At 43.9% G+C, this 26,966-nt stretch overlaps 1 protein-coding gene across 3 annotated transcripts in view; it reads left to right on the plus strand.

The window, feature by feature from the left end:
- PRMT8 (protein arginine methyltransferase 8) overlaps positions 1 to 26,966 on the plus strand; it is a 92,261-nt gene that overhangs the window by 40,843 nt on the left and 24,452 nt on the right. For all 3 annotated transcript variants that reach the window (XM_036018535.1, XM_036018534.1, XM_028532717.2), the window contains exons 3-4: positions 12,053 to 12,208; positions 15,448 to 15,511. In XM_036018535.1, coding sequence (XP_035874428.1) covers positions 12,053 to 12,208; positions 15,448 to 15,511 — 220 coding nt within the window. The remainder of the gene's footprint in view (positions 1 to 12,052; positions 12,209 to 15,447; positions 15,512 to 26,966) is intronic.

Below are 26,966 nucleotides of genomic sequence, written 5' to 3' on the forward strand. Positions count from 1 at the left end.
GCTCCTCCTTCCAAATAGATGCTTCTCTAAACCCTTCCTGTGTTGGAATTGCCACACTGCCATTGCCAGGCAGGTGTTTAATAATGATAACCAGCATTTTTTTGGGGTGCTTACAACAAGAGGGCTGTTCTCCTTAGCATTTTATACTATTGATTCATTTATTCCTCAGGTCAACCCGATGTGGTTGGTATTATTATTTGTCTTCATTTTACAGATGAGGATATAAGACCCTAAGCATTACATTAACCTTCATTCATTCTTGCTGGTTCCTTTGCACACAAGGTTACAGGCTAATAAGTGGCAGAGCTAGAAATTAAACCTTCACATTTTGGGCTCAGGGGCTTCATTTCTAACTATGATGCCACACAGATTCTAAAACAGTTAATTCTTTCTGGGAACATTGACTTTGTTCCTGTTGGTTCCTTTCCAACTCCATGTGGTAGAGAGTGGGGGCTCAGCCTGGTGGGACTCAAGGTTTGAGCCCCTGAGAACTGCTCCCCACAGAAAAGCTTAGGCCTGGGGCGTGCAGTGGGGAGGGGGATTGGACCCCATGTTTAGCTCTGGGGACCGGGGCAGTCAAGCTTGCCACTCTTGGTGGATCAAATGCCTTCTAAGAGCAGATGGGTGAGTTGTCCCACCTTCTGTGATCCTGCTTCCATGGGGCAGGGGGATGGTGCACGGAGCCCTGCTCTGGGCCTATGAGAGGCTCTGGGATGTGGAAAGGACCCCTTCAAAAGGTCTTCTCAAGACCCTGCCTCTAACGAAAGGATATGCCCTCCATGTGACAAATTCTAATAGGCCCATGGCTCTGGGCACCTATTTCAGGGAAGATTCCTGGGAAAAAAACAACCATTCTAGGGGCACCAGTGTGCCTCCCCTTGGGCCTGCCTGAAATTCCTTGTGAGAGAAACCAGCCAACAAAATGTGCGCCTCATGCCTACCCCTCCCCAGTCTGCAGGCTTCACTCCCCCAGGGAGCCCCTCCAACTGACTTCTCCTGCACCTCTCTATGAATTGCTAAGCTCTTGGTGAGCAGCACTTTGGCACCTAAGGTGTGCTCTCCTAGGCTATTAGTAACATTTATAATTCATTTAACACCTGGTTTCCCAGTCCCTAACCCAGGGCTTGGCACACTGTCTGAATGGCAAAAGTTTACTGACACAGCTGTTAATCTCATTGCTCAGATGATGCCTGGTCAGCACCATGGCTGGGCATGAGCAGGATATGGTCTCCACTCAGAGAGGAGGGTCATCAAATAAATATTATACCAGGTGTACTCAATTTCATGTATTGATACAAAAATCAGATTTGCACATGAACATATATAAACATAGTATAGACTGAGCTAATTAAGCTGGAGTAAAGAATCCACAGTTCATGGATAACATGTCTTTCCTTACCTGACCTAGAATAATTTTAGCAATCCTTCACATCAGGAAGTGCTTCTGATCACCAAGCTTAAATCGCTCCTACTGCTGAGGCTGGCCATCTTTGGATTCTGGCCTCAGGGAAATGCAAAAGTCTGCAATGTAGGGATGGCTAGTTTCCTTCCTCCCTAGTTGGAGCTTTTCCTCCACCCTGTTTTGGTCTCCAAGATCACCTGGTCGGAAAGTGGGGAGAGGGTAGCTGGATGGACTCTTAACAGTGTTCTTCGCAGAGGGAGGGCCTGCTTATTTCTTGTTATCAAGCGCCAGGGATCTCCATCCTGTGCCAGACACCTCACAGCGATGCCTTTGCCTCCTCAGTCTGGGCAAGACCCATATCTCGGCCTCTGGGGCCAAGCTGGCCATTTGGCAGGCTTCTCCTGTCATTAACAAGATGTTCACAGGGCAGGCAGTGGCCCGCCAGCTTGGTGATTAATAGTTATCAGTGAGTGTTTAGGAAACATGGTGTGGGATGGCTTGGGTTTGATTAGTCTGCAAATACAAATGAGAAGTGCTGAGTTTGGAGAAAGACACTGTTGGGAGCTAGAGAGCACAGCAGGAGGTGGTTCTGAACACTTTTGTTCTTCTATCCCATGACTCCAGCCAGAGAGGGCTCCACACTCAACCTTCAGAAGGCAGGGACAAGGGAGAGGAGGCATAGTGGCCTTCTGTCACAGGACCCCTCTGAGAAGAATGGAATCCTGAACACAGGAGCAGAAGTGATAAATGTGTGCCTACAGAGGCCTCTGCTCAGAGTAGAGAGAGCCAGCTCTGTGACCTCTCAGATGCCAGCTCTGCATTCTCCACGTCTTTGACAGGCCCTGGGCTTGGTGCCTCAGCTGCTTGCCAGTGGGGCTGTGTTCCCAGCCCCCAAGCCCTGGGCGCCCATCCCACTCCTGGCCAGCTTGGTTCTTTTGACAATCTTACTGCAGTTTCTTTGGAAACCTTCTTTGGAGCCTCATTCTCCAGCAATTAGTCAATGTGCTGTCACATTGTGTTTAATAAGCAAGAGAGCTGGGAGACAAAGTCATCCACAGCTGGGGGCTGGAAATGGTTCTCACTAAAGAAAGGCATGCTCATCTGAAACGTTCAAGACTTCTTTGGGTCATTCTCTCCCAGGGATGATTAAGACAGGGGTAGAGAAGGAAAGAGCCTTTACTTTGGGCAGGCCAAGTGGAGGAAGATTTGCTAAGTCATGACTTTTCTTCTCCCAGAATTTGTATCTTCAAACCTAACTCCTGTGTCTGGAACCTTAAGGAAAGGAAAAGGGGGCCAAAGAAGTGGCAAGAGCAATGAATTAAAGGGAAGAGGAGCATTTGGGCAGCTTCGCTGCCGCAACAATAGGATCTGCAGAGGTATCGGGCCAATCTAATTCATCAGGAAAGGCTGTGAGGAGGTTTAACCATGGCTGTGAAAGCTTTGCCTTTATTTTGGTTCCACTCTCTGCTCACCCTGAACAGTTTCCTTATGTGGACGAGAAGGGCCATCATTGTCACAAAAAGCCAGAGCTAACACTTATGTAATGCTATATTTATTTAATGATCACAACAACCCTTTGAAGTCGATGCTCTTATTACCCCATTTTCAGAATGGGGAAATTAAGATAGAGAGGCTGAATGATGTTTTGGATCAGAGGACTCAAAAACATTGGCACATGATTTGAACGTAGGGATTCTGGCTCCAGAACTCCTGTGCCTGGTTCTGGGGAGGCCATCTTCAGTCCTGTGGTCTCACACTTTGAAGTCTTGCCATTTTGATGTCTAGTAGTCTTGTAGTGTTCTCAGACATCTCCTGGAGGGAGAGACTTGGGCTCACGTTTAAATATTTTAGAGCCAAAAATGTACTCAATCTGACGAAACCCTTACTTATTCAAATTCTAGTATGATCAAATATATGAGCACTGGGGCAGCACAGGAAGTAGTGGCTCTGCTGAAAAGCAAATACAAGGTCTTCTGGTTCCTGTGGTGAATTCCACATCTCTAACAGAAGGATTAAAGCCACAAGCCCATCCTAAACCTGCTCAACTCCTGATCGGATTTAACTAACCAGCCCATCACTCTAGCTGCCTAACAAAGGAAAAGACATTCCTTTTTGGAAAAAATAACAATAACAATTAACTTCAGCTTGTAGTATTTCTTACACATTATCTACAACATAAAATAAAAATTATAGGGCATGAAGAAACAGGATAATGTGTACCATAGTCAAGAGGAAAATTAGTCAATAGAAGCAGATCTATACACAGCCAATGTCTTGGAATGATCATAAAACCACTGTGAAATAACTATAATAAATATGATTTTTAAATCTCCAGGAAAAGATGGATATAGTAGATAAAATCCCACAATAAAAAGACAAGATCTAAACTAGATATTTACTGGATGGGATTAATAGCAGATAAGATACATAGAAAGAAAAGATCTATGAACTTAGGGACAGATAAATAGAAATCATTCATAAAGAGAAAAAATTGACAAGCTCAGTGACTTGTTGGACAGAATCAAGTGGTAAAATATGTGAATAATTGGAGTTTCAGAGGAGGAGAGAAAGAATGGGACAGAAAAAATATTGGAAGAAATATAGGTGAATAAATTTCTAAAAGTGACAAAAAATAAACAGTAACTTCTGTATTAGTTTGCTCAAGCAGTGCAGCCACATCAGAAACAACTGCCACAGTGGGAATACCACCTGATTATGTTTATGACAATCCCTGGCCATTCCCTAAGACCCATCCTGTCTCTGCACAGGCCAAATAGGCACACTGAAGAGGGATATGGGTCTTAGGGAAATTAGAAATTAGTCTCCTGCAATAATGGGTCTCATGGAATTAAGTGTCAGTTCAGAGCTAGTGTCCAGTAATCCTGAAAAATCTGTTTTTTCCCCCTCCAATGTTATTACCCTAGTAAATGGCTGCGGCCCTCTTGGGGAAGGCTGCAGAATGATTAACAGCATGGGTTATTGGCAATGTAACAGGATTGTCCCCCATGAGACATGCCCATTCAAGGGATTCTGTGAATAACTCAATCAGCTGAGGGGCTATGACTATCTGTTTTTGTGATTCAAGCCAGATTTCTGTTCACTAGACCCATAACTTTTCTGCTTAGACATATTACGCAAGAATTTAATATGCTTCCCATCTACTTCTTTTCTGGAGATACCATGACCAACTAGTAAACATCAGAGGCCTTGTCAACTCAGACTGTTCTGAAAATCTTTGGCTCCTGTGTCCATCATGGTAACCATGCCCACCACATCTTTGATGAGTAAGTGCTGCAGTTTGGTCCCTGCTCTCTCAGGATCCCAGTTTGATATTATTCCCATAGCATTTAGGGATCTCAGTTTGATGGTAGAAATTCCTTCTGTAATTTCTGACATAAAGAAGAGCAACCACAGAGCTCTTCAAGGATGCTGGGCTCCTCTTGCAAATTTATTTCGCACAGCCATGGTGAAAGTTGTGCACTCTGACATTAGTGAGTAGTTCTCACATGACAAATGCACCCTAACATTCTAATTTCCTTGAGGCTTTGGGTACCACCCTCCTCAGCTTATGGAGAAAATTCTGACTTTTCAATTTCATTTAGTGTAGGCTAACTTTGGGTCCTTGTATCAGTCAACCAACCAAACCAATAGTAACTTTAATTTTTTATCTTATTTAATCCTCACCCAAGGATATGTTTATTGATTTTAGAGAGAGAGACAAAGGGGTGGAGAGAGAGGTAAGAGAGAGAAACATTGATGGGAGAGGAACCATTGATCAGTTGCCTCCCATGCCCCAATCTGCAACCTTTTGGTGTACAGGATGGTGCTCCAACAGAGATGCCTGGCCAGGGCCAAACCAACAGTTTGAAGCCCCAGGAGCTAAAATGGTGAATCCAGAATCTGTGTTTAGTGGTCCTATATCAATAAACTTGGCCCAATCCAAATCCAACTTCATATTCCTTCCATGACGATCCCACACCCCTAATCCCCCAGTGGAAATGTATATTAGGGTGTTGGATATATATTTATATATATCCATGACAGCTTTCAATTTATATAAATTAAAATATCATGCATTTCTTTGGGTGTGTATCACACCTCCCAATGAGTCACTTTATACCCACTTTGGGGCCTGCTTCGAGTTGAATCTAGTTGTAGAGGTAGGTCCTGAAAAATCAGCAATACCTTACATGCAAGTACCTCAAAGGAGGCCAGTGCAATTCTTCAGGAAAAGGAAAACTCCATCAGGCAGGGTTAGAAGGAAATTCTACTGGCAAAGACTTTGTGTAATTTAGGGACTTGAGGATGTAGCTTCATCTGAATTTGCCTATATGTTCCAATTCCAATATTCAAGATTCCATTTCTTCCCAACATATGCCTCAACTTTAACAAAAAGAGACCCTGAAAGGATGGGAATTCAATTGGTGTTATAATTTGGGCATTTGCAAGGTTAGACTTTCAATTTGGTTTCTAGAAATCTTGGCCCTGACCTACAGGAAATAAGGGTTTTTTGTCCAAAGAAGTCATAGAAGATTTGGGTACTATATATAGACCTTGATGGAAAATTTTAAATCCTTGTGCTCATGTTTGTCTTTTTCTAAGTTTTCTAGCAAAGTTAGCAGTAATCAACCAACCAACCCACCACATTATATTCCTTATTTTGACTAAAATGTGCTAAGGTAACAAATACTTGGACACCCAGTATTGTCTCCCACAAGTCCTTCATTACAGGTATCTAAATCTAAAATTTGAGTAACTCCTTTGCCACTTCATGCTCGTGACTACCAGTGCCCTCTTTACCAATGGCAATAGAGTTATTAATGCCTTTAAAAGTCAGAACTGATTCAGAGAACACAACCTTAGGTTTTGTTCCCCAGGAGCTATTCTTGGTACAAAACTGTATCAGTCAGGGTTCAACAATGGAAGAAGATCCAGTAGGATATATCTCCATGTATGATGTTGGAGCTTGAAATCTAGCACCAGTAGCTAGAAAAGAAATTTGGATATAAAATAAGAGGAGATCAGGAGCAGCGATTACCCACAAGCACAAGCTTGAAGCCTATGAAGACAGGTTGAAACACATATTCATTCTATTGCCTTTGACCTTGGTGACAAACATATCCTATAGAGCTAGGGTGTTTCACCCTAGAGTTGAATGCACATAAACCTGGCCTAGGAATCAGAGAAGCTGCATTTGAAGGCAGAACAATTGCAACTGCTGCTTCATGCTAACGAGTATGGAATCAACACATCAGCAATGACATGTGTGTACTATAAAATGGTTCCCTCCTCCTTTGTGCCTTCCAAGTCTCACAAGAGTCTCTCTCGTGACCCACTGTAACTGGAAACATAAGAAAGAGAAGTCTGTGAAATGTAGTTCAGGTGGCCAAGGTGACATGTTTTAAAGTTTTTGGACCTGTGTGTACAGAACTTCAAAAACATGAAGCAAAATCTACAGAACTAGAGGGAGAAAAGTACTAATCCTCAACCATGGTTAAAAATTTGTTTTAACACTTCTTTCTTGGTAGTTGATATAACAAATGTACAAAGAAATCAACAAGGCTGGAGAAAATTTGAACAGTTTTATGACACAATCAAATAACCTGACCTAACTGGCATTTATAGAACACTGAACCACCGATGTACAGACTTCACATTGTTGTTGAGTGCACACTGAAAAATTCAGGAGTATAAATCACATGTTGGGCGATAAAAAAATCTCAATGAATTTCAAAAGATTGAAATCATGCAGAGTATGTTTTTTATCATAATAGAATTAAGTTAGGAACCAAAAGCAATAATTTATCTAGAAAATCTCAAAATTTTTGGAAATTAAGCAGCATTGAGAACAGGGTCAGGAAGAAATCACAAGAAGTTAGGAAATATTCAAAATGGAATGATAGTGAAAACACAATGCTATGAACCAAATGTGGTGCCCCCTAAGGTTCATATGTTTAAATCCTACCCCACAATGTGATGATATTAGGAGGTGTGGCTTTTGGGAGGTAACTAGGGCATGATGGTTAGCCCTCGTGAATGGGACTAGTGCCTTTTGGGAAGAGACACAGGGCTTGCTCCCTCACTTTGCTCTCTGGCATGTGAGGATACAAGGAGAAGACAACCATCTGCAAACCAGAAAACAGGCCCTCACCAGATAGTGGATCTGATGGCACCTTAATCTTGGACTTCTGAGCCTCCAGAACTGTGAGAAATAAATGTTTGTTTTTTAAGGCACCCTGTCTGTGGTATTCTGTTATAGCAGCCTGAGCTAAGACACACAACATATGAAAGCTTGTGGGATGGAGTTAAAGAAATCTTAGAGGAAGATTTATAGCTTAAATACTTTTATTAGAAAAAACCAAAAGTATAAAATCAATGATCAAAGCTTTCATTTTATAAAGTAGAGGAAGAAGAGCAAATAAAATCCATGTAAGTCAAAGCAAAGAAATAACAAAGATGAGAACAGGAATCAACAAAGTATAAATAAAACACTGAAGAAAACCAACAAAGCCAAAAGTTGTTTTTTGAAAACATTGATTAATTTTGACATTAATTTTGTCAAAATTAACATTAATTTTGAAAAATTAAATTGATAACACTTAGCTAGACTGATCAAGAAAAACATCAAAAGAAACAGATTATAACTAAATGAAGGTAACATTACTACAGATCATATGGACACTCAACAGAGACTATTATGACAATATTATACCCATAAATTTGACATCTGAGCTGAAATGGATAGATTCCTTAGAAAAATACCTTGTCAAAACTGATGTAAGAATGCATAGAAAATGGAAATAGCCTTCTATCTCTTAAATAAATTGAATTAATAATTTAAAATCTTTCTACAAAAAGGAGGCCCAGATGGTTTTAATGGTGAATTATATCAGATATTTAGGGAAGAAAAATGTCAATCTCACCTAAACTTTTTCAGAAAATGCATGAAGAGATAACTTCCTAACTTCTGTGATTAACTCAGTATAACTAATTACCAGAGAAGATAAGAGAAAGTTACCAATCTACTTTCTTACAAATACAGATACAAAAATCTGCAACAAAGTATTAGTAAACAAAACCCAGCAGTATTTAAGAAAATAATGCATCCTGACAAAGTGTTGTTTCAACATTTGAAACCAACCTTTGGAGCTCAACACATTAACAGAACAAAGGAGAGAAGTCATAATCATCTCAACAAATGCAATAGAAGTATGTGACAAAATTCAACACCAATTCATGATTTAGAAAAGCTCTCAGAAAATTAGAAATAGAGGATAACTTTTTAGTCTGATAAAAGACATTCATAGAGAGCCCACACCTAAAATTATACTCAATGGTGGCATTAATAGATCACTGGAACGAAGGAAGGATGCCTGTCTTCTCCAATTCTATCTAATATGTTACTGAATGGCCATCCTCATCAGTACAGTATAGCAAGAGGAAAGAACAAGAAATAAAAGACATACAGATAGGAAAAATGAAGTCAGTAGTCTATATTCAAAAGTGATGAAAATGTTTCTACATGGAAAACAAAGGAACCTGCAAGAAAAGTCCCACTAGAATTAATATGTGATGCAAGCAAGGCTGCAAAAGTAGAAGGTCAATATATATGCTAACAACTGGAGAATAAAAATGTAAAAATATCATACACGGTAGCATAAAATAAAATAGTTATGAATAAGTTTAATTGAAAAATACAAGACCTCCTCAAATAGGTTATTTGTTCAAAGTACTGTTGGACTTACAAATAAAAGTTCACAAATCGTAAGTGTATATCTTGAACTTTGCATACATACATACCTGTGTAATCATTACCCAGATCATTCCCAGGGCCTCAGAGTGGTCCTCTGGTGCACTTTCCCAGTTAGTGCACCTCTCCTAAGGGTACTGCCATTTGGACCTCTATCACTACAGATTACTTTAGCCTGTGATTTAATTTCTTATACATGGAATTACATAAATGGAATGTACTCTCTTATATCTTTCACTCAATATTCTGTGAGATCCATACTGCTGTACATTTCAGTAGTATAAAAATACAAGACCTCTACACTGTAATCTATAAAATATTGTAGAGAGAAATTAAACATGAACTAAACAAATGGAGAGCTGTACCAGTGTTCTTGGATTGTAAGACTTAATATTGTGAAGATAATCTGTGCTCCCCAAATTGATCTATAGAGTTAATGCTATTCCAACCAACTCTAGCAGGCTATTCTGTGTGAATTAGCAAACTGCTTCTAAAATGTATGTATATGAAAATGCTGAGGATCTGGAAAAAACAAAATAATCATGTAAAAGAAGAACTAAGTTGGAGGACTCACACTACTTTATTTCAAAGTCAATATAAAACTATGGTAGTCAAGTGAGTGTTGACCTGGCATATTAATGGAGCAGATCAGAGTGGACACACATGTACAGTAAACTGACTTTTGACAAAGGTGGCAACACAACTGAAACAAAGGAAGTATTGTTCCAAAGGATCTGCCCTCTGTGATTCAGTGGGGAAATGCACCCTGGTGCTTGAGCCACCTATTTGTATGAAAAAAAAATGAACTCACATTCTTAACTTATACCATACACAAAATTTGTATACCATACAAATACAAATGCATTTGTTAACTTATACCATATACCATAATTTGACATGAATCATAGAACTAAGAGTAAAAGCTGTAACTATAAAACTTCTGGAAGAAAACATAGGAGAATATTTTTGTGACCTGGGGGTAGACAAAGATTAGGCAGGGCACAAAAAATTGAATCATAAAAGAAAAAAATAAAATACTGGTTTTTATCAAGATTAAAAACTGCTTTTCAGAAGACAACACTAAGAAAATCACAGATTAGGAGAAGATATTTACAATGTGTATATCTGACAAAGGATTTGTTTCCAGAATAATATAAACTGATATAATTCAATAAAGAAAAGGCAAATAGCTCAAGAAGAAATTGGAAGAACAGATGCTTTGCAAAAGAAGATATACACGAAAAGTCAATAAAGACATGAAGAAATTATCTCTGTCAATAGCCATCGTGGAAATGCAATTAAAACTACAATGGGATACCAGTCACCATTATAATAGCTATTTTCAACCCATGTGCCACAAGAATTTTTAAAACATGTGATACCTGACTCTTTAGTCAGACACACTGACCTCTTTTCCCTTAGATTGTCAAAGAAAAATATGACAATAGCCATTCAGTGTAAATGAATCAAATTATACATATTTTTTGTCAGATCAGCAAAAAATATAGTTTTTGGTGTGCCACAGAATTTTGCTAATTAGTTTATATGTGCCATGAGATGAAAAAGTTTGAAAATCACTGCAAAATAATAACTAAAATTAAAAAGGCTGATAAGATTAACTGGCCAGCATGTAAGCAACTTGAATGTTCATACATTACTGGTGGGATCATAAAATGATGCAACTGTTCTAAAAACCTGTTAGGCAATTTCTAATAAAATTAAACATCTACCCTAAGACTCCTCAATACCCGCTTCTATGTATTTACTCAAAAGAAATAAAAACATACATCCTCAAAATTGCTTATATGAGAATGTTGGTAACACCTTTATTCATGACAATCCAAATACCCATCAACAAGTGAATAGATAGATACATGGTGGTATGGTCACACAGTGGAATATTAGTTAACAACAAGGATAAGAGCAATAACATCAGCAAGAAAAAAGGAACAAGCCTTGGAGACATGCAAGAAAATGAATGAATCTCAAAAACTTTGAGCAAAAGGAACCAGACACAAAAATGTACATATTGTAATAAGATTCAATTTATGTGAAGTTCTAAATCTGGCAGAAGGAAGCTTTGGTGATAGAAATTAGATCATTGGTTGTCTGGAGTGGGGGTGAGGATTAACTGCAAACAGGCATGAAAGATTTTCTGGGGTGATGCAAATGTTCTGTACCATGATTATGGTGTAGTTACACAGGTGTACATTTGTCAAAATTCTTACACGTTGCCATACATTTAAAATCTGTGCTTTTTATTGTGTGCAAGTTATACTAAAAGTTATAGTAAAATGACACCAAAAAATGTCAATACTATTGGTGATGACTTAGAATGTTTGCTGATATCTTGAATGGACGAAGACCCTGCCTCATCACCACACACAGATTAATTGTGTTCTCCTTGTGCTAGAGGCAGTTGTAATGGGTAATTTAGTTTCTTTCTTACCACAAAGCACTTAAATAATGATAGATAAAGGAACTTGTTTTCTATTCTTAAAAACAAACAAAAATAGTATACACACAGAAGACCTCCTTTAATAGCTTGTTCAGTGACAGCACTCTCACCATGGCAGAAAGTTTTGTTTCAGATCTAACTTGAATCTCTCATGTTGTACCTGACTGACACTTTATTTTGTTTTTTCGTAAGTTGGAGCTTCCCAGGTCTGGGCATTAGTTTCTCCTTTGATAGTCCAAAACTATTTGCTTGGGGCTGGAGTTGTTTCTAATGCTGCAGGTGGCCTGTGGCCTAGCTGCCCCACAGTACGCCTCTGTGGCTTGCCTGGTAGCATCATCAACATCCACGAAGAATTGGGCGGGACAGTCCTGGGGCCTCTGCCCCGGTGTACTCCCAGGAGCTTTGAGTGCATTGATACTGACTTTCCTTTCCTGTCACACAGGAGATGCTGAAGGATGAGGTGCGGACACTCACTTACCGGAACTCCATGTACCACAACAAGCACGTGTTCAAAGACAAAGTGGTGCTGGATGTCGGGAGTGGTACCGGAATCCTTTCCATGTTTGCTGCCAAAGCAGGAGCCAAGAAGGTGTTTGGGGTGAGCATGCTGCTCCCTCCCTCATGCTGGCCTCTGTCGAGCTGGCCCTGCTCTCTGCCTTCTCTGGCCCTTCCTAGAAATGTTGTTATAAATGCTGGTCCATCTCTTTGCTGAGATCACACCCTCAAGGAGAAAATCAAGTGTAACTCTCAGGAGGTAGGACAGCCTCCCATGGCTCCCTGTCACTTGGGCATTGCTCCTGGTTGCTTGCCCTGGCCACTGCTGACATTTGCAGAAGATTTTTAACTTTTCAGAAACACTTTCAGGATCATCATTACCTTACAGTGCTTGGGGGCAGTGCCCCATTGTTCCACATGTGAGCTCTGGCTTGAATCTGTTTTTCCAACTCACGAGATGTGGGACCGTGGGTAATTCACTCCTCTGGACCTCATTTTCCCCATCTGTAAAATGGGCATGATAACAGTAGCTTGCGCATGGGGTCATTGTGAGGAGTGAAAAGTTTAATACATATGTAACATTCTTAGAACAGTGCCTGGAATATGACAGATGCTCTGTGTTTATGAGTATAGTTGGGATAAGGGCCTTAGGACATGACAACAAGAAAACCCTCTTTGTCCTTGAAAGGGCAACTTCATAAATCTAAATTCTGCTACTCTGGCTGCTGCAACCTCCCTGGCTAAAGGTGGAGGCTGACCCTCAGGGAAACCTCCCAGCCTTCCTCTGGCTCCCACAATGTAGCTGTTCACAGCCTGAGGACTGGATGCTGGGAGGGTCTGGAGCTTGGAAGAAATTGTGAAAAGCAGAGCTCCAAGCTGCTGCCTGACATTTAAAAAGTGCAGTGAGTCTAGGCCTGGGAAATGGGAATTAATCTTGATCAAAATTAAAGTTACACTACAATCAAATTCACAGCATATGCACAAGACAGCCCACTTGCAGAGGCTCACAGGGAGCCGGACAGCTTTTGGTGGGGCTTTATTCTCTGTGCATTTAGCTGGGTCAAGAGATGCTGTCCTGAGAGCCCCCAGCTCCCAGGTTGACTGGAGCCTTCCAAGTCCCCGACTCAGAGGTCTGCCCCAAAGTCTTCAGCAGGGACAGAACTGCTCCCCACACCTGACCCGCAAAGCATTTGGGCCTTGGCTGTAGAGGTCTTCTGGAAACCTGGGCTGTCCCCAAGGCACTTCTGCTATTGCCTTGCTCAGAAAAGCTGTGATGCCCAGAAAAGATGTAATGTCAGCTGAGGCTCGACATTAGGGTACACAGCCAATCTGAAGCCCAAGGTCAAGTTCTGCCATCATCACAGGTACTGCCCCGTCCTCCTTTCGGTTTTCCTTTACAAGTTCCTCCTCATCAGATGGGAGCCTCCTGTTCAATGAGACTCCACTTCCAATGAGCTCACACAGCCTCGGAGCTGTGAGACTATGTGTTGACCCCCCAAGGGCCTCCCTTCCCAGTGCTGTCTTTAAAGCTCGTCTCAGCTTCCATCTCTGCCGGGCACTCGGGAGCCAAGGGCTGAGCAGGGAGAGGCAGGGCCACCTGTCACTGGCTTCCACATTGGCGGGGGCTGCAGCCAAGGAGCTGTCAGGAGGCTCCTGCACCGTCCCTTCCAGTGGTGGTGACTCGTCCCATCTGTCTGCCTCCCTCTTTTTTTTGCTATAACAGCTCTTTTACAAACAGCTCTGCCACAGTTAGCTGGGCTTCTATCTGGATGGCTCATTTCACAGTTTCTCCTGTTCCAGGCTCTCCCTTCCACCCACAGCTCTTCTCTAGTAGGGGATTCTGGTTGGCAGTAAAGAGACAGACAGAGGGACTGAGGAAACTGACAGAAACAGCAAATGGGGACAATAGACAGAAGGATGAAAAGACTCAGAGGAAAGCTAGAGGAATGGGAGGGAGATCAACAAAAAGGAGAAAGAAAGCAAACTAGAAGTACAAAAGAAAAATGGGGAAAAAGAGAGAGTAAAGAAAAAAGACGGGAGAAGGGAAAGGTGGAGGTCAAAGAAAGAAAGAGGAAAGCGAGCAGGAATGCAGTCTCACACACCCTGTGGCTTTCAGAGGGCCCATCAGCACTCACTGCAGCCTCACACTGGCCGTGCGAAACAGGGGCTGTGAGTTCATTATGAAGAAACTGAGGCATGGTTGGAAAGTGGCAGTGGCCAGATGTGAGTCCAAGCTGTCTGGCTCCAGATCCCATCTTCTTTACAGCTAAACTCAGTACCCTCTTGTAGACAGAATGAAAACATGGCAAGGCAGGAGAAAGAAGAGGAGAGAAATGCAGTCCTGCTAACAACAGAACTGTTGCCACAGGACCTGGTAGCTCAGGAAACCGTGGGTCCTCTGGGGTCTGAGTCCTGGCTAGTCTCTGCCTCCTCTACCAGAGCAATCCTTTCCTGACCCTTTAGGTGTCCCCACCTTCCTGACGGCTTTGATGGAAGCTGCCAGCAACCGGCTCAGTGCCCCTGTGCTAAATGTCCAAGGCCCTGGGGGCAGTCTGAAGTTGGGCCGGAATGTGGAGGTGAGGGGGGCCCCAGGGCCTGAATGCAGGCTGGACTCTGTAGGCCAGCTAAAGAGGTGAGAACAGCTCTTGGAGGCTGCCACTCTGTTTCTAGCACCTGCCGGCCCTCCCTGGCGTGCCTAGGACCTCTACCCCCCAGCAGGGGTTTGATTTTCTGCTACTCCCACAAGGTCCTTTTCTCAGCTGATGGTTGACTCATCCCTCAAATACCTCAGCCCTCTGCTCAGGAGATCTTAGGAGCATGGAAAAACTTTTACATTCAAAAGAATCAATTCTTTCAAAGGTGGAGACTGCAGAAGAGGTGACAGTTAAAATGTGTGTGTGTGTGTGTGTGTGTGTGTGTGTATTTAAGGATCTTAAGAATGGCCCTTAGTTGGCATTTTTCAGATGGCCCTTGTCCTGGAATGCTTCCAGTTTAACCAGTGAGGGCTGGAGGATGGGAAGGTGATGTTGAGGGAGGCTCACAGCACCTCTGGTTGGTCCTACATCCTCTCTTGGGAGGACAATGGCTCCTAACTCAGACATGACACCCTCCACTGCAAAGCATAGGATGGGTTCCAGCCTCAAGGAAAGGCATCCCAATTAGTGGAGGAGCTGCTGGCCTGCAAGTTGAGAGGGCTGCATTGTAGTTTTTAATTTGCCAGAAATGAGCAGTGACAGCTGTGGGCAAGTCATTGCACCCCTGTGGCCTTCAGCTTCTTCATTCGTTTAATTGGTGTTGGTCATATTTTTGATGTGTTGCTCCTTTGTTCTGTACCCTTTCTAGATTGAATGTTCCAGTATTTCTGACTACTCAGAGAAGATCATTAAGGCCAACCATTTGGACAACAGTAAGACATGCCTCCATGTGTTTTCCCATGGTTAGAAGGGGAGGGGAGCTATAGTTCCTTGTTTGGATGGCATAGACTGACATAAGAGAGGAGAGGTCAGAGCACTTGGCCTTGGGGAGGAGGAGGAGCCTAGCTGAGGCATTGTTAGCAGAACTGTGGTCATGGGATTCTGAGGTTCCCAATCCCTGTCATGTCAGCCAAGGCCCATTTGTCCAGTTCAGCTTCCTGTGAGTCCAGGCTATGGCTAAATCCTTAGTTGCCATGCCCTCTGCTTGGCCCCAGATATAGACAATCTATTGAGTTTTTCAAAATGGCAGCTATTCCTCCTTCTCCTGTTCCCTCTCCACAACCCCTAGCCCTGCCTCTACCCATTACCCACCCAGTGGCAGACCCAGACTCTGACTTTGGGGAAATGTGGTGTCCTACTGCCCACAGGCCCTGCTGCTGATGAGGCTATCTTAGTAATTGGGTTGTCTATGAGATCGGGACTTTTCCAACCTGGAGTCTGATTACAGAAGTGCATTACCTTCCCTTCCTCTCCTTACTCCTTTCCCATGTGTTGCAACATTCTCCAGGCTCTTCCCTCTGGAACCTATCTTGAACACACTCATGTCCACAAATGCCCCTGATTGTTAGATGTGCTTGTATCTTTCAGCCATTATCAGTCAGCAGATATGGGATTTAGACACCAGGTCCTGTGTTGAGTGAGGCCAGATCATGTAGGGTTTGCAAACAAAGAAAATAAATTTCTAAGGATGATGGGGGGCTTTTGAGACTTTTAAACAAAGGAAAAGCATTCTCTATGGAGAATGTAGGCAGACAAAGTCTGAGGCTATTTCAGTGCTCCAGGGAGAGGCGTTGTGGTCTGGACTAAGGTGGTGACCTTGGAGGAATAGAGGGTGACCCCCTGGGTTATGCTTGGAAATAGAGGCAAGAGAACCTGCTGGTGGACCATATGTGAAATGGGGAAAAGACAGGAGCAAGGGCTAACTTTTTTGTTTTGAGTTAGCCAATCCATTTTTTGGATGGTGGAAGATGAGGTAGAGGAGTCATGGGGTTGACAGGAGGGAGAAAGAAGTCCAGAGTTCTCTCTTGCACATGTTAGGTTTGAGAAACCCTTAGATATCCAGGTAGACATGTTGCATGAGACTTGAATGCATAAGTCTAGAGTTCCAGGGAGAGTCAGATCATGGCATACACACTTGGGAGTCCTCAGCATGTGGATGGTATTTAAAGCTACACAATGAGGTCACTTAGGAATGAAACAGCTACAGAAAGAAACTGGCCAGCAGAGAGGCTGAGAAGATACATTCAGTGAAGCTGGTGGACATTCAGAAGAGAGGAGGACCATGAAATCAAGGGAAGTAGGAAGTCATCAGCTATAGGGAATGCTAAGGGCTCAAGTAGGATAAGAACAGAAGAGTGACTGTTGAATTCGGCTACATGGAGGTTACTGGTGCTCTTAACAAGAGCAGATTGAGTGTAGAGGTGGGGACTAAAGTCCAGCTAGAGTAGGTTAGGGATAGACTGTGGAGTAAGGACTATAAATAAGTCCTCACTGCTGTAATGGGGAACAGAAAAATGGAATAGTACCTACAGGGGGGTGCAGGCTCAAGGAAGTAAGTTGTTTTTTAAGGATAGGAGATATGAAAATATGTGTGTATGATTCAATAGTCCAGTAGAGAGAGAGCAAATTTGCAGGTAGAAGAAACAGTATATTCAGGAGCAAGGACCTTGAGAAGGTAGGAGGGCCTGGGGTGCAAAGCACAGGTAGAGAGTTGGTCTTTTTCTTGGAGTAGAGACAGTTTAACCACAGTAACAGAGGGAAAGGGGGGCATGAGGGTCCAGTTGGAGGTGTGCTGATGGTGGGAAGCCCCTGCTTTACTGCTTCCATTTTCTCAATGAAGAATGAGGCAGTCATTGGCAGAAAAGACCAGGAGCGCGGGGGTGTAAATGTGTTGGAGGGAGATGAGAAGGAATAGAATGGACTTTCAGAGGAAGGGAGGGAGAGAAAACAAACATGCTGCACTAGTGAGGATGGCTGGGGGACAGTCAGCACTTGTTAGAGGTCAGTGCTTGTCAGAGGTGCATGGACATAGATATGCAGTGAGCCCAGTTCTCATACTGTGCTCAGCAGCCTGGGCACAAGTGGAGGGAGAGCTGCTTGTGAAGGGGCTTTGCTGGGAGGACACACAGAAGGAGTGAGGAGCCAGAGTTACACCAGTAATGGACCATGAAGTCTAAACTTGGTGAACAAAGAAGTGAGGAAGTAAAGGGGGAACAGGTGGATGAGTGCTAGTGGAAAAGGCCAGGGGAATGGGTGAGCAACATCTGCGGGGCCATGAGCAGAGCCGAGATCCAGAAGCCCCTTTCCAGCCAGAGCAGGAGAAATGTTGCTCAGATACCACTGACCCGGGGCTTGGCGTACAACCTCTCTTGGTTCACTTAGGGGGCCAGATCTCTTCTGTATGCCACTCAGGAAAGTACTTGAGCTGAGTAGGAAAGACAGAGAGGTGACCTCTCTACTTGGCTACTAAAGATGGAAAAAGAAAATGACAACTCTCTACAAGGGTGACACAGCCTGGTATCTGCATGTTTTCACCTGAACTCCCTTTTTCCTAACTCCATGAAATAGGGCGTGTGGTTTCCTATGTAACAGATGTGGGAACTGAGGATGGGAGACATGGGGCAGAGCCTTTGGTTTCAGCTCTCATTCCTGTACTCATTCCTAAAGTTGATGTGGAAGCTCAGTGAGTGTCTGCCAATCCTAAAAATGAAAACTACTATAGAGGCAGAATCAGATTTCTTCTCAGAGTTACTGAGTGTCAGCCCTGGGCTCTAAGAGGCTTTCAAAGAACATCTAGACAATTTCCCTGCCTCTGCACAGGTTTCCCATGCACAGCAATTCCTGCCCTTGCAGGGTCTGCCCAACTCTTAACTATTCATCTGTCTCTGTTGCTGCCGGCTCTTAGGGCCCGGAACCGCAGCCCCCTGGGCTCATCTCCTCTGGCTTGCAGAGGGCTACTGCCCTGCACCATTGGTAGCAGAGTGTGGGGTAGACCCATAGTGGGAGGGGGCTAACAGCAGCTGAGAGGTCCCCGACCTTTGGGAGGAGGGTAGTCTGGTTCTGAAAGCTCCCAGGAAAGAGAATTGTGCACCCCCTGATCACCCTGTCTGGTTCACACTTGGTGGTCCCCACCTCCTTTCCCCTGCCTCAGACTCAGATAACCTTTTAAATGCCCCTTCTTTTCCTTTTTCTCTTCTTTCTCATAACCTCTGAAACATTCTAATTTACAAAAAACAAGGTGCAAATATAGCTGCATTAGGTTTTAGCCATTTGAGAGTAAGTTGTTGACATGATGCCGATCATCCCTGAATGCATTAATGCACATTGTCCACAAACAAGGACATTTTCTTATATAGCCACAGGGCAACCATCGGAATCAGGAGGTTCTGTAACGTGAGAACATGGTCATTATCTAGTGCTCAGATTCTCATCACATTCTGCCATCATTACAATTATATCCTTTATAGCAAAAGCATTCGGTTCCAGAGCTCCCGTTGCATTTAGTCATCATGTCTCTAGTGTCCGTCAAGCCAGAACAGGCTTTCCCCAATTTTCATGGCCTCCGACACTGAAAGATCACTGGCCAGTGTCCTGCGGATGTCCCTCAGTTTGGGTTGTATGACTCTTCCTCACAATTGAGTTCAGGTGATGCATCCTGCAGGAACGCCACAGACGCACGCTGTTCTCTCATTGCATACTAGCAGGAGGCATGCAGTTTTGATTTGTCCGGCTACTTACAGAATTGACTCTGTGTTTCAATGATGTCTGCTAGGCTTCTGCATGGTAAAGTTACTCTTTCTCTATTCATAGTTAGTAAGATTTTCTGGGAGAAGTGCTTTAAAACCATGTAAACATTTCATTCCTCATCATTAATTTCCCATTATTAGTACCTATTTTGATACTCAAATTGTCCCTGATTTGGTCACTGGTAGCATCCTCAAGCTGGTTTCCAAGCCCTTTGACATGTCTCCTTCACTTTTTGTGAGCTTTCGTATTTTCTGGCACAAATGTTTCTGGCTCATCTTGTGTTTTCCACACCTCTGATCTAGAACCAGCCATCTCCCCAAGGAGGCTAGATTCCATTTAGTGGATTCCATCCAGAAATGAGGACCCAGGGCTAGGTGGGCTCACTGATTTTAGGGGGCTGATACTCCCAGGCTGTCTCAGTGGAAAGAATGTGTGTGTACACACGCACTTACATAACATACATTTCTATCTCCATCCATATGTGTTGTCAAGTATGAGTTTACGTGAGACCTCTTCTAATCCAGCACCACAGTATCTAGCTTCTATCGCCCTTCCCATTCCCATGTTTGTGACTCACTTCTCTGATGGTAAAAACTCTGGACCCTATTATTCTGAATATGTTTACATATTAGACCAATCCCTCTGTGTGTAAACAGCCTCCCATTGTTAGCACCTCCACCATGCAGCTGCTTCTGTCACCCGGCGCTAGGCTCTGACACCCTGTGCCAGGCAGCCTCTTGCAAGGGTACCCTCCCTTCCCCACTCAAGCTCCAGTTGGCTGAGTCAGGCCACCCTCCTGTGCAGAGGCCCCCCTGGGCTCTGCACGTCACCCTCCCATACCAGGGATACCCTGTGCACCCCACTCTGACCCTGGAATATGGTGTTGGGCTGCCTTTGCCTTCCCAAGTTTCAACACCTCACACTGGACTATTGAGATATCCATGCCGCACCTCTCCCTGGGCAGCATAGAGGTTGAGTTTACTCAGCTCCACCTGATGGCTTTAGGATGGAATTGTTCCATGTTTCATATGTTGATGGCTCACACTTGATTCTGTTACTGAAGCAAAGGACAAACCATTGTCCTCAAGTGAAAGCCAGCCCCATGCCCTATACCTGTTCCTGCCCCTCACATACTCTGTGGAGAGGAGGAGGGGACTCCAGTCCCAGGGACAAAAAGAAGGCAGAGTTGACTTCACCTCCTCCTCCCCAGGCAGCAACAGTGGGGTGGAGCCAGTGAGGTAACCAAGGTCCCATCGACTGCACAGCTCATCCACCATGGCATGTGTACTAGAAGGAGGACAGCTTAACTGCACAAATGCTTCCATGGAAATGCTTTTGAGATGCTGCGTCAGCCAGCATTTGTGTGGGTCTCAGGAGTGTAGGTGTAAAGACATAAATAACAACACAGGACATAAAATACCTGCCACCCAGAATCAATCAATCTCTCTCCCTCTGCACCTACATACAGCTCAGGACACATAACTCATGTGCAGCCACGCACCTCCACAGAGTCACCTGTAGTGGCCATGGCCACACGGCCCTCACACAGCTGCTTCCACATGCATGGCCCCACATCCTCTCACAGCCTCCTCTGTGACTTTGGCACTGACAATGATCATTTTCTCTTTCCCTGCCGAGGAAACCAGTTGCCAAGATGCTTACAAAGGTAGATTCATTTGTGAAATTTGACACGGAAGCTCAGGGATTGATACAATTTTTATAGCTCTAGAAATAAACAAAAAAGTATAATCTTTTTACTTTTCAGAAAACTAAAAGAAAAAAGCATATCACTCCTTTCTGTTCTACTGTGCACACCCTAAAGCAGGTGTGTTGTGGGCAAAAGGGGCCTGAGCACAGCACGACAGTTGGGTGACAGTGGACAATGGGGCCTCTGCCACGTAACGTTAGGGAGGGTGTTGTCACATCATGTCACCTTTCTGAGCTGCTTGCTCCTGTTAGAAGAGATGTGTCAATGAACGGCTGGCAAGGTTGTTGGGGGATTAGGGATAAGTATGTAAAGTGCCAAGTATGGGGCCTTGTGATTAGTAGGTGTTTAACAAGCATGAACTATAGATTCTTTCAGGTTTAACGTTCTACACTTGCTCTTTCTTGGCCACATAGCTCCAAACCTTTTATAGGTGGTGCTTGAATTGTCTGCTCCTGCAGCAATTCTCTGCTCTGCAGTCACCTAGTGTCGGCATGTTTCCTTGGACAGGGTTCTCACTGCCATTCTTCTGAGAGCCGTTATTGTTAGAAAGCACTGCCTTCCACTGAGGTGGATTCTGCCTCTGCGAGACCTTCTCCATGTTCCTTTGGAGCCAGACAGAGTGGGGAGACTCCTTCACATGGCTGCCTGCCTCCCACACCCCCAGGCTGCACACCCCAGTCCCTTACCCTTTGTGCTGGGTTCAGTCACTTTTTCTTCTGGCCATGCCTCAGCATTTCTCTCAGCCTTGGAGAGTCAGGCTAAGAAATAAACATGGCTAGGTGGCTGGCCCCAATGCTGTACTTGTAGTGATGTGGCTTCTGTTTCCATGAGCAGTTGTGGGAAGGGCCATATCACACTGGTACCAAGCTGGAATCCACTACAACTGCCTACTTTACCAGCAAGCGGTAGCTCCTAACCTGTGGATGTTTGGAATCTAAACTGAGTCCTGCTTCTTACTTATTTTACAGTCATTTTGGATTGGTCCTTACAAACAGAGCATCGCTCTCTGAGGTCATTGTTTTCTTTGATAGGTGCCCTGGCGTGGATGTGGGTGCTTCTTCAAGCTGGTGCACACTCAGCTCTTAATCTGCACCTTGGAATTCTGTTAGGTCGCCAGTTATGAACACACAAAATCATTTGTCACCTTCCCCATGAAGGTGCCATGGAGGCAAGGTCTTGTCAAACTCTCTTTCCATGTCTCAGTTTCCTCATCTGTGAAATGGGTATTATAGTGGCGTGTGCCTGATAAGGTCATTGTGAGGGTCACACAAATCTACTGACAATTTAACAATCCCAAGAGCCGATTGTTAAATTGTCAGTAGATTTGTGGAATGAATGAGGTTGCTGTGGTGTCTTGAAGCTGGCCACAGCAGGAGTACCTACACCACAGAAATCAGCAAATGTGAAAATCAGGGCTTCTTTCCTGGAGAGCCAGTTGTTGGGTGTGTATCAGCATGCCACTGTATAAAACACAACAGTACCTGGTGGGCAGTAAGCAACCAATAAATGTTAAGTATTGTGATTATTCACTTATTAACTCAACTAATAGTCCTGTCAAAAGAAGACATGAGATGAGTCAGCTGTAATGGTTCTTAATGAACCTATACTAGTGCCTCCTTGCAGTTGTTACTTCCTTTCCCAGCTGCTCAGGAGGCAGGCAGCTGACAGTCTCAGGACTGGGTTCCCCACACCTGTTCCTTCGGGCATTATTGTGCAACACTCCAGGCCTGTGCCAGGCACAGGGGAGTCAACGGTGAATGGGACAGACAAGATCTTTGCCCTCATGAAGCCTACAGTCTCACAGAGAAGACAGACATCAAAACCAGTGAACAAACAATGTCACAGTAGAATTAAAATTGTGAAAGCACTTAGAAGAATGATGGAGTCACTGAGAAAAATGGGGCACCCCCTTTCAACTGGGTGGTGGCAGTGGCTTTTTCCCTTCACGGAACCTGTTGTTAAACACTGAACAGCACAGCACTGGGAAGAGGGCCCTTTTCTGAGATGAGGGCATTGAAACTGAGACTCAAGAGAGAGGTCGGCTTGCTAAGAGTGGAGGGAAGGGTGTTTACACAGAATACTTGCTGATACAAATTTCTGGGGTGGAAGACATGTTCTGCCCATCCCATCTATAACTGGTAAGTGAAACCTGGCATGCTTTTCTGAATCCCTGAGCCTAGGGGAGCTTTGTTACCTTCTACATTCCCACTGATTTTACCCACTCTGTCTACTACCACCCCCTTCTTAATTCCCTCCCTTTTGGCCCAGCCCACAGAATCATCTGCCTCAGGTGCCCTGTGCTAGGGGTTCTAAGTGATGAGTGACACCTTGGGGTGGGGACCAGTCCAAGCACGGTTTCATTACCAGAGTGTTAGTCCAGCCAATGCCTAGCGGATGAGACATGCCAAGCAGGAGCTCTGACCAGGGAAGGGCTCTGGCCAAAGCCGAAGAGCTCCAGCTAAGCAGGACCCTTGGCCCTCAAGGGAGCCAGAGCAGGCTAGGACATGAAGCCAGGCAGGTTATGCACTGAGGACAAGGCAGAACCTCAAGCCCTATATTTGTGGGTGAGTAGAGGATTTGGGAAGAGACAGGGGAATGGTATTTAAGTTTCTATAATATTGAGTATACCTAGCACCCAGAGCTCACTTATGCCACTCCAGTTATGGGGTCTGTTGGCTGCAGGGTATGCTACAAGTGCCAGCAGATATTGAGCATAATAATGTTGGTATTCTCTTTCTCCCATCACCACTAGCTTAAGAATAGGATGGAGTCTGACCTTGTAAGAGGTTTATCCAAGTATCTGGACCTTGGAAAAGACAAGGGTGGGAAGCCGCAGTGGGGCTGATGGGTTCTACCTCTACAATGATTTTACCTCTCCTCACCCTACCAGCCAACCCTTCCAGCCTTTAGGGAAAAGATGGGTTGTCCTTGACCTCTCTGATTTTTTTCCTTCCACCATCCCCAGCACTTGCTTGGTGTGCACAACAGTCCCACGAGTGGGTGAGTCGGATATTCTGATCATTTGCAGTTGAAAGAAAGGACTCTCAGGGAGGTTGGTAGTTTGTACATTAACAGGCCTAGGTTTGGCTCTACCTTATGACTTCTGTAAACTCCAGTTCTCTCATTAGGCAAATGGAACAATGAGACCAACCTCACAGTTTCCTGTGAGGATTGTTGAGACAGTATATGTGAAATCACCCTGTAAGCTGCGATTTAACTGCCAGTAATTCTTTACTATCATAATTAGGACTAGTTTAAAAACCTTTTATCTCTCAATCCAATACCCTTTTTTTTTTTTTTACTAAAATTGCTTATTCATCCATCAGTTATTCAGTAACAATCTTTGAATGTTCACAAGGAGTCAGGTGCTCTGCTGGATCCTGGAAATAGGAAGATAAAATAGACAATTAAGAGGAGATCATAGGCTAGAGGTAAATCAGGCCCTCAGAAGGTGTGCGGCAGGTGGTGTGGTTGTCACCATCATGGGTGTGTGAGCAGCGTGGTGGGGAGCAGAGGGCAGCGTGTGGCTGTGCTAAGTGGGGGAGTGACATTGGAGAGGCTCCACCATCTCATAACATGCTCCCTGGCCTCGTGCTCATGCCCCTCCCTCTCCTGTGGGACAGGTTCCACTCTGGGAAACAGCAAGGGGTCTACAATGGGGAGACCGCTACCATAGATCTGTGGGCCCCGCTGACTCTGCTGAACATGCTGGAGGCCCAAATGAGATCACCCCTGATTTGTAAAAACAACAAAATCCACAAAACAAAACAAAAATATCTAGACTGTTAAACAAATGACCACGAATTAGAATGACTAAATTTATGTAATAACCACTCAAGCCAGAAGGAAAAGATAATCCCACTAAAAACAACCCCCCAAAATCAGAATGTCTAATTTGTAAACTTAAAGTTAGAGGGGAAATCTCAATCTGGAGTGTATTGCTTCCTGTGGTATATTTAATTATGATTAATTACTCTAAAATTTATAAGCCAGGGTCCTATCATAGCTAGTTGATCAAACTTTCCATCATCCTTATGGAATAAAATGTTACGGAATAATAACAGCACTAGAGAGTGACCTCAGTACGACCTTGAGCTGACACAGTATTTGTCATGTGGGGTTCAGATTAGGAGTGAGCTCACATCCCATTACTGCTCAGAAACTTAAGATCAGTAGCTAAGATGCCTTTGAAGGGGCTTCATGGAGCAGAGACACCCTCCCACACAGTGTTTTGACTCAACCCAGTGCCATACACTGGCCAATAACCACTAATTAATTGCCACAAACCCCACCACAAGCGGTAGCATTTTGCAAACTGGGAAACAATCTCATAGTTCAAGTTGTTATTGGCAGAGACTACAGAAAACAGAAAGACTACTCCTGATGACACAGCTGGGTAACTGTATTTGGGTCCACAAAGACAATATGGCCTCTTTTAAAAAAAATTGGACTTGAGAAATTGGTACAAATTTGAGTTGAACTGGGCATTGCAGGCAGTTTCTTTATCGATGTCTGTTAGTCCCCAAACATGCAGAATACTGTATGTTATACATGCTCAATACATATTTGAAAAATGAAAGCATTTGGAAGAACTGCAAAGGATCTTCAGGATTTTCAGATTCAACCTCCCTTCTTTTTTTTTTTCTTCCAGTGAGGAAACTGTGGCCCCAAAGGAGAGAAACTATTTAATCAAGGCTAGCTGGAACAAGGGCGTAAATTGTCTGCCACCAGGACCCCAGCATAAGGTTGTGCAGGTTGGGCACTGCACAAAAGCAACTGGGTGCGGGGATGGATGGGGCATGAAATCCAGTCCACAGCTGCACTGAAAGGAGGTGTGTCTCTTTCACAAAGAGACCATCTACTCACCAAGCCAAGTGGGGGCCATGTCTGCTCTGAGAAACGTTTGGTTACAGAAGAGTGATGTTAAATGAACAGAGGCACAGATTGTTGAGCGTTTTATAGGGTTAATTGATTCCTTCTGCCTTTTTGTAAGCAGAAACAGCGTGATTTTTGCTCTTCTGTGACCTACTGTATCTCTGTTTCTCTGTATGTTTATATTTATAGCAGCAAATGAATAAGAGGGCTAGGGCAGAGAACAGAGGTAGCACTCATGCACCCTGGGAGGCACCCAAGTTATGTTCCATACATACCCATCTATCAGAGTAAACTCTAAATTCTTATCTATTTCTGCTTCTTGCAATCTTACTGGAGTCCAGTCTATGGAATCATCATGGTCAACCTTGTACAAGGACCCAGGGTGAAGGTCATGGGGCACCACAGGCAGGAGAAGATATCTTCCTGGGCCACAGAAAGGCCATGGTCTAATGCATCTGTTCATTCACTCAGTAATAATCTTTGAATGTTTGTACCCCACAGACACTAGGGGAGAGCCTTCAAGAAATGTGCACAGAGAAAAGTGCAGGCCATCAAAACACTTTAAAAATGTTTATAAAAATAAGACGAACCAGGCTTTACATGCAAATGACTAAACAGGTGGATCAGGCATATTTGTCTGTTCTTTTTCAGAATAAGAAATTAATTAGACACTGTATTTTCAAAAACCCTTTACTTTGTCCTCTTGTGAATTATCTTGGTGCTTCCTGGGCCCTGCTGTAGGTTGACTTCCTGCCCTTGGGTCTCAGAACCCCCAGAGTAGCAGAACTTGAACACTTATTGCTCCCACCCACTTCTAACCTTTTAGAGATGACTGGCCCTTCCTGGGGTAGGGCTTCTGAGCAGTAACCCAGAGGGTCACATGAGCCTGGGCCTCAGTCTAGAGCAATCAAGGCAATGTACAGCTGCCATGTGTCTGACTCCTTTTAGAGGAGGCCTTATCTGTTAAGCCTTAATTAAATACCAGATATTGGAGAGCAGATCATCACCAGAAACTGCTAATGGGCACTCCATCACCTGCATTACCCACTGTGAAGATA

Source organism: Phyllostomus discolor, chromosome 2 (assembly GCF_004126475.2).
Source record: "Phyllostomus discolor isolate MPI-MPIP mPhyDis1 chromosome 2, mPhyDis1.pri.v3, whole genome shotgun sequence".
In the NCBI taxonomy this organism is placed as follows: domain Eukaryota; kingdom Metazoa; phylum Chordata; class Mammalia; order Chiroptera; family Phyllostomidae; genus Phyllostomus; species Phyllostomus discolor.